At 43.0% G+C, this 8,209-nt stretch overlaps 1 protein-coding gene across 1 annotated transcript; it reads left to right on the top strand.

Moving 5' to 3' along the window:
• Positions 1–217: 217 nt before the first annotated feature.
• On the top strand, positions 218–7,779 carry LOC138673845 (poly(3-hydroxybutyrate) depolymerase-like). Its single transcript, XM_069761879.1, has 11 exons — positions 218–311; positions 424–543; positions 658–855; positions 1,355–1,449; positions 1,626–1,739; positions 1,830–1,862; positions 2,507–2,615; positions 4,925–4,967; positions 6,606–6,731; positions 7,195–7,220; positions 7,537–7,779. Exons 1-11 carry the CDS (start codon positions 251–253, stop codon positions 7,602–7,604), a joined length of 993 nt encoding a protein of 330 aa, XP_069617980.1. The 5' UTR covers positions 218–250; the 3' UTR covers positions 7,605–7,779.
• The last annotated feature ends 430 nt before the right edge of the window (positions 7,780–8,209 follow it).

Genomic DNA, 8,209 nt, shown 5'->3' with positions numbered 1-8,209 from the left:
TTTTATCAACTCCTTGACAGAAAAGATTAATGTACCTTTAATGAGTATGGATTATTTGTTTACTTTCCTCAATCTTATATCAGAATGAACCTATATTTAAAGCTAAAGCTGTTCGCACAGATGTTTTTCAAGGCCTTCAAATCAGGTCCTTATCGCGACAAGGTTGAGACTTGTTTTGACCGTTATATAAAACCCTATATCTCTTTCATTAGTCAGGACTTTCTCCTCAAAGTATCCTAAGGCAGAAAACATGAAGGCTTTCATCATCTTGCTCTCTCTGGTTGGCCTCTGCTATGGACAGTCAAAGCTTGGTAAGTTATATTTGTCTGTATTTAGAAGGAAGGAATAATCAATTTCAATACCCGAAGTGAAATGGTTTTGCTTCTAAATACCGTTTCCTAAACTTAATATTTATTTTGACAGCCAAGTACAATCTCGAAAGTGCTTTGTCTGTATCTGGACTGTCCTCGGGATCCTACATGGCTAACCAGTTCCATGTTGCCCAGTCAAAACGGGTCATTGGAGCTGGCCTCTTTGCTGGAGGTACAAAGAATTTCCTTCAATTATTTATCAGCCTTAAAGGGAGCGTCACGCTGTTGTGCTATTATATAGGTAAGGTTCTTTCTGACAATACCTTCTCTTTCGATGTCCCCATAGGACCATACTATTGTGCACAAGGAAACTTGCTCACTGCAACTAATGCTTGTATGAAACTGCCCACAAGCATCAACGTTGCCACATTGAAGTCCAAGACTCAAACTTACGCCAACAGTGGACTCCTCGACCCCTTGTCCAACCTCGCCAACAGCAGAGTGTACATCTTTTCTGGAACACGTGATACTGTAGTAGTTCCAGGTGAGTAAAATAATATAGATCCATTTTTAGTCTTCTTTGACCCAACCAAACCATGTGTAACCAACTTTTGCTGTGTGTATACCCTGGAATATCTGCTATTCACGTGGAGGTCCGCCATTGGAGTCAATCATCTACTTGTAGTGGAAGAGGTAACCCCTAATTGTCTTAGGGCTGCCTATACACAATCAACCTCGATAAGATACCAGGGCTGGTTCATTTAATTTTAGCATGGGCAATGTGTAGACCCTCAAAGTTCTATAAAGGGTCTATAGTATATTTTATAGGGTATTCTATAAATTTTCAGACAGATTTTTCTGTTCTTGACCACCACTTTTAGTTAGAGTATTTCCTTCGGCATAGTTGCTCATGGGAGCAGCATGTGAGGAGCTACTTCTAAGTGGAGGAACCTTATCTGAAGTTGATGCCAAGTGAACTGAAAGGGGTGTCCATTGGTTTCTGTGGGTCCCATTTGTTCTACAACCACTACTGTTTATTTTAGGTGTGGTGAAAAAGCAGGAGGAATATTATGCATCCTACATCACCGGTTCCGGAGCTCTCAAGACTGTGTACGACGTTGCGGCTCAGCATGGAATGGTGAGAGTCGTATCCACCTATATCTCTGTGGTAATGGGGGTTGACATTGGGTGGAAGCTATCGACGGACACTCCAGGTTGAATTCATTATATTTACCTTTTGGAGAAGATTAATTTAATTACTATTGAACATTCATAAGTAATGTAGTCATTTCTGGTATTTGTGGTTGCTTACAGCCCACAGACAGCTACGGAGGGGTCTGCGGGTCAACAAACCTTGATTACATCAACAACTGTAACTATAATGGGGCCTATGAGGCTCTCAATCATATCTACGGAGGAGGGCTGGAGGTGAGCAGTTCTTCGATCTCTGTAAGATTTGAAGGTCTAGATTGAGACAAAGCTCTGTTACTTAGATTTCTGACCTTTTTCTTGACACAGAAACCAAGCAGCGGAGCGGCATTCACTGGACAGGTAAAAAGTTCTATCTGAACGATTGTGTCTGACTTAGCATTTCGAGAACAACTCTGCCCAAGATACCTAGATTAGCTATCAGGAAGTTTAGTTTATCCCAGGTTTAATTGTAAAACCTTGATGTTGAGATTTCTAATCCATCTATGAAAAAGAGGCCACCTCCATCCTTCTAATTTTGTGGTTGTTCCAGAACTTTTTTTGTTGATTAAAGGGGATCTTCCTCCATAGAAGTCCAGACTAGTAGCCAAAATTAAGTCAGTCCCTCTTCTAACTCATAACAAAAAAGGACTCTTCCAGTTTCGTAGAAATCCGGGCTGCAGAGCAATGAGTTCCATGAATAGTTTCTGCACTGCTCAATGGTTGATGAGGCTAAAAGTGGAGAGGAGCACATGTGGTGGGCAATGTTTATGGTTGCCTTCTTCCAAAAACAGTTGCTAATTTTTCAAGGCAAACACGATACACCTTATAGCCCCTTTAAGAGCAACTACTAACAACAATTACTTCTGTCTCTTACTGCTACATTAATACATATAGGTGGAATGCCTCTGTACATCAGGTCCATATCTGAGAGACCTTAAAAGACGTTGGTTATTCATGACCTTCTTCAGAATTCTTCAACTCATGGTCTGTCTTTTGTCTTGCAGCTGATCTTGTTTGACCAGGTTGAATTCTTTAAACTTGCTGCTCCTTCAACTTACGGAATGGACACTGCTGGATATGTCTATGTTCCTTCATCATGCCAGAGTGGAGCACGTAAGTGACTGACTTTGGTGGCAGTATGTGATGGTGGTGGGTGTGGAATCACTGGGCCACAGGTCATACTTACTCTGAAGTGGCATGACTAAGCGACTACCTGGTTTTTGTTAAAGCCTTTGGTGGTGAGGATAGGCTTTGCCGCAGGTAGTCATCATTACTCCAGGGCAGTCCCTGGACCTGCAGTAGCTGACCCATGGTTCAGAGCAGGTATACGAGGTACAGAACGGTGATACAGAAGCGTAGTCAGACGTTCAGAGAATGGGGCAGGCAGCAGGGGTTCACTATACGAAGTTGGGGTAAGGAGTGGAGAGGTCAGACGCAACAGGTAAACAAGTCAAGTCAGAAACAGGGAAAACAAGACAATGAGTTCTGCATGCGGACTCAGCGCGGCAGCCTGACACAGTGAGGAACAGAGCAGCAAACACAGAGAGTAGCACGGCGTTGGGAACGTGTGCTCATTACCACCATGACACAGTGACTGGTGGTTTGAATAGTGGGGAACATGTAAATGTCTTGTTTTGACCCTGGTGTTTCTTGATGTTACTTGTAATATTTGTTCCTCCTGGTTGTATCTGATAGTGTTTGTGTTCCTGGTTGTATCTGGTTGTCCTAATAGTTTCTTCTGGTCATTGTTTTAGACCATGGTGTTTTAGCCTGTGGCATTTTAGCCTATGGTCCTGGTAGTATCTGATAGCTTTGGCAGTACCTTATGGGCATTGTGGTGTCTTATAGCTCTGATACTGTCCAGAGGTCCTGGTGGAATATTGTGGTCCTGACAGAAGCCTAGGACAGTATTTGGTTGTCCTGGTAGTATTTGATGTTCTTGGTTTTCTTCTCACAGTCCTCATAGTATCTGGTGATCTTGGTAGTTTCTACTAGTCTTGACAGCAGCTGACTATACTGATGGTACATAGCATTCTACATAGTATCATATGCCCCTGGGGGGCCTGATTATATGTGATGATCTAGGTTTTTGTCTCATTGTTCTAGTATCTGGTGGTCTTAGTACTCTCTAGTCATCCTGGTAACATCTCCTAATCCAGGTAGTGTATGAGTTTGATGTTATGTCTAGTAGACCTAACGGTACCAAGTATCAAGTGATCTTTGTTGAACATGGTAGCTTATGATATCCTTGACATTATGTCATGGTCTTTGAAAGTCTAATAGTATCTGATGGTCATTCTAAATTCTACTGATCTTGGCAACATCTTGTGATCCTGGTAGTATCTAGTGGTCTTGGCAGTTTTCGGTGGTCCTGGTAGTATCTACAGGTCTTGGCAGTTTCTGGTGGTCCTGGTAGTATCTACTGGTCTTTGCAGACCTGGAAGTATCTAGTGGTTGTTGTAGTATCTAGTGGTATTGGAAGCATCTGTTGGTCCTGGTAGTATTTAGAAGTCTTGTCATTTTCTAGTGGTCCTGGTAGTATCTACTGGTCTTGGAAGCATGTAGCGGTCCTGGTAGGATCTAATGGTCTTGGTCATTTCTGGTGGTGCTGATTTTATCTGCTGGCAGTTCTAATGTCTACTGGCCTTGGCATTATCAGGTCGTCGTGGTACTATATAGTGGTCTTGGCAATTTCTGGTGGTCACTGTAGTATTTATTGATCTTGTAAACATCTGGTGGTCCTAGTAATATTTAGTGGTTTTGGCAGTTTCTGGTGGTACTGATATAATCTAGTGGTCTTGGAAGCATTTTGTGGTTGTGGTAGTATCTAGTGGTTTTGGAAGCATCTGGTCTATGCAGTCTCCGGTGGTTCTTGTAGTATCTAGTGGGTTGGGCAGTTTCTGGTGGTCCCAATAATATCTGGTTGTCTTGGCAGTATCTGGTGGTATTGGCAGTTTCTGGCGGTCCTGGTGGTATGTAGTGGTCTTGGCAGTCTCTGTCCCGTGGTCTAGTTTGGACAGGACATGATGACCCTTGGCAGTATTTAGTGACCCTGGTAACATCTAGCCATGTTGGTATTAAATGACGATCTTGGAAGCTGTATACTATATGATGTTTTATGTGGGTTGAAATTATGAGAAAAACTATTAAAAAAAATGGCAAGTAGGATGGGTTGAGGGTCTACTTTCTAGTTTTCTAAGTTCTCATTTTTTATAAAATCACGTTAAATAAATGAGTTGGGCATAGCATGAAAGAATGGACCCTGATTATAGAAGTTCCTGCCTGCAACCGCGATCCAAGAAGCACGAGGGTCAGCACAAGTGAGGGTCAAGTTGTGTCCCTCTGCCCCTAAACCATAACCAGGGATGTTTGAGCTTTTTTACCATTCTTTCTTCTAAGTGATTTGTATTTTTTTTTTGCAGAATGCAAACTCCATATTGTCTTCCACGGCTGCCTGCAAGGAAGGTGAGAACAGCCCTGACTTTAGGATTTGTTGGACTCGTACTTCATGTTATTCATTGTGACATTAGAAGCAAAAGACTGACGGAGACCCCATGTTTGTATCCAAGTATAAACTGGGCAAACTGTAATCTGGGCAAAGGGGATTGTGAAGGGAAGGGGAGGAGGTGAGCTGTGATCATCTATGCCGAACGATGGATCCAATGTCACCTACTGTATATAGAGGAGTTATCAGTCATTACAGGAGGAGGAGGTGAGCTGTGACATCACCTATCCTGTGTTATCTACTGTATATAGAGGTGTTATCAGTCATTGTACAGGAGGAGGTGAGCTGTGACATCACCTATTGTGAATGATGGATCCTGTGTTATCTACTGTATATAGAAGTGTTATCAGTCATTGTACAGGAGGAGGAGGTGAGCTGTGACATCACCTATTGTGAATGGTGGATCCTGTGTTATCTACTGTATATAGAGGTGTTATGAGTCATTGTACAGGAGGAGGAGGTGAGCTGTGACATCACCTATTGTGAATGGTGGATCCTGTGTTATCTACTGTATATAGAGGTGTTATGAGTCATTGTACAGGAGGAGGAGGTGAGCTGTGACATCACCTATTGTGAATGGTGGATCCTGTGTTATCTACTGTATATAGAGGTGTTGTCAGTCATTGTACAGGAGGAGGAGGTGAGTTGTGATATCACCTATTGTGAATGGTGGATCCTGTGTTATCTACTGTATATAGAGGTGTTATCAGTCATTGTACAGGAGGAGGAGGTGAGCTGTGACATCACCTATTGTGAATGGTGGATCCTGTGTTATCTACTGTATGTAGAGGTGTTATCAGTGATTGTATAGGAGGAGGAGGAGGTGAGCTGTGACATCACCTATTGTGAATGGTGGATCCTGTGTTATCTACTGTATATAGAGGCGTTATCAGTCATTGTACAGGAGGAGGAGGTGAGCTGTGATATCACCTATTGTGAATGGTGGATCCTGTGTTATCTACTGTATATAGAGGCGTTATCAGTCATTGTACAGGAGGAGGAGGTGAGCTGTGACATCATCTATTGTGAATGGTGGATCCTCTGTTATCTACTGTATATAGAGGCGTTATCAGTCATTGTACAGGAGGAGGAGGTGAGCTGTGATATCACCTATTGTGTATGGTGGATCCTGTGTTATCTACTGTATATAGAGGTGTTATCAGTCATTGTACAGGAGGAGGAGGTGAGCTGTGACATCATCTATTGTGAATGGTGGATCCTGTGTTATCTACTGTATATAGCGGTGTTATCAGTCATTGTACAGGAGGAGGAGGTGAGCTGTGACATCACCTATTGTGAATGGTGGATCCTGTGTTATCTACTGTATATAGAGGTGTTATCAGTCATTGTACAGGAGGAGGAGGTGAGCTGTGACATCATCTATTGTGAATGGTGGATCCTGTGTTATCTACTGTATATAGCGGTGTTATCAGTCATTGTACAGGAGGAGGAGGTGAGCTGTGACATCACATCATCTAAACAATAGTTAGATTTTTGATGACACATCCCCTTTAGGGGATGCTGGGAGTTGTGGTATCACAGCAGTTTTCGGTGCAGATGATGAATAATTACAAGACACATTTCTTTTTGTTTTACAGGGAAAAACTTGGTGACAAATATGCCAGATACACCGGGTACAACCAGGTGGCCGATCTGAACAACTTCATCATCCTGTATCCTCAGGCCAAGTCCAACTTGTCCAACCCCAACGGATGCTGGGACTGGTTAGTATAGGACTTGTGGCTTGCTGAGCTGCTGTATCTAATCCTATCCTGTGTGATACAGCAGATGAGCTGTGTATCTAATCCTATCCTGTGTGATACAGCAGATGAGCTGTGTATCTAATCCTATCCTGTGTGATACAGCAGATGAGCTGTGTATCTAATCCTATCCTGTGTGATACAGCAGATGAGCTGTGTATCTAATCCTATCCTGTGTGATACAGCAGATGAGCTGTGTATCTAATCCTATCCTGTGTGATACAGCAGATGAGCTGTGTATCTAATCCTATCCTGTGTGATACAGCAGATGAGCTGTGTATCTAATCCTATCCTGTGTGATACAGCAGATGAGCTGTGTATCTAATCCTATCCTGTGTGATACAGCAGATGAGCTGTGTATCTAATCCTATCCTGTGTGATACTGCAGATGAGCTGTGTATCTAATCCTGTGTCTCTCCCTCTACAGGTGGGGATTCAGCAGCTCTGCATACGGTAAGACATTAATCTCTTCCGGTCATATATATAGACCTGATGTAGTCTAGATGATATATAGTTGTGGTACAAGCTCCGCCTCCTGATGACATCACACCACTGTACGCCGCCCCCGCGGGGTCATATTTAATTCAGTGCATTCTGGGAATTCTTCCTAACTTAGCAGTTAATTGGCAGACGTTCCATGATGAACATGTAAGTGGTGACCTCTGTAGGAGCAGCAATGTCGGCCACATTGGTTCACACCGCGCTGTCCTAGATATCGAGGCTTAGCGCAGGATTTACACATTTCTAATGCCATGCTTTACATTTCCAGCTAACAAGAATGGTTATCAGATGACCGGCGTGGAGAGGATGATGCTCAGGACCCTGGGTCTCTACTAATGTGGAAAAGGGGAGAGGGGGGAGCTGGAGCTGCAGGACGGCCAGTTACATCTCTGCTTGTAAATATGGTGACTTTTAGGTGTGGTAGCTGTTCCGTCATCGTGTTCGGGATCTTTCGATCATAGAAAACTCTGGATTGTAGTTTTTACTCTACAATAAAGTTCATTCTGTCGTATTTTACTGTTGCACTTTTCTTCTCGTTTCTTGTGTCTTGGTTTTACTTAAACTGCACCGACTTTTTAATATCTTGGGCCTCGTTTAACAATATTATCTTTTTTAATAATAGAAACCAATCAGAGTTAAGTTTTTCATAACGCTGCTCTGGTGTGTCTTTTTAAAACTTAAGCCCCACCCCTGAATACCATGGCCACACCTCTAAGACCGCCCCTGAGCATATTCTCATATTTGCACAAACAGTAATAATGTAGCTGCAATCTTATAAACAACGTTTATCACAGCAATGTCTACACCGAGGGTGTCCAACCTGCGGCCCCCGAGCCACACATGACCCAAGGTGGCTGTTAATGCTGCCCAGGACAGATTTCCAATGGCCTGCAATGCTTAAATGCATAGTGGGCCGCGGACTCAGTTTTTGCAACTTCCGA

The sequence above is a fragment of the Ranitomeya imitator genome, chromosome 4, assembly GCF_032444005.1.
Source record: "Ranitomeya imitator isolate aRanImi1 chromosome 4, aRanImi1.pri, whole genome shotgun sequence".
Taxonomy (NCBI): Eukaryota; Metazoa; Chordata; class Amphibia; order Anura; family Dendrobatidae; genus Ranitomeya; species Ranitomeya imitator.
The sequence above is the reverse complement of the archived record's forward strand: the minus strand, read 5'-3'. Positions and strand labels throughout refer to the sequence as shown.

Excerpts from the sequence above, each read along its gene's own strand:
- LOC138673845 (XM_069761879.1), top strand. The coding sequence starts at position 251 with ATGAAGGCTTTCATCATCTTGCTCTCTCTGGTTGGCCTCTGCTATGGA. Across the intron at positions 312-423 it reads CTATGGACAGTCAAAGCTTG|CCAAGTACAATCTCGAAAGT; the intron begins GTAAGTTATATT and ends TTATTTTGACAG. Across the intron at positions 2,616-4,924 it reads ATCATGCCAGAGTGGAGCAC|AATGCAAACTCCATATTGTC; the intron begins GTAAGTGACTGA and ends TTTTTTTTGCAG.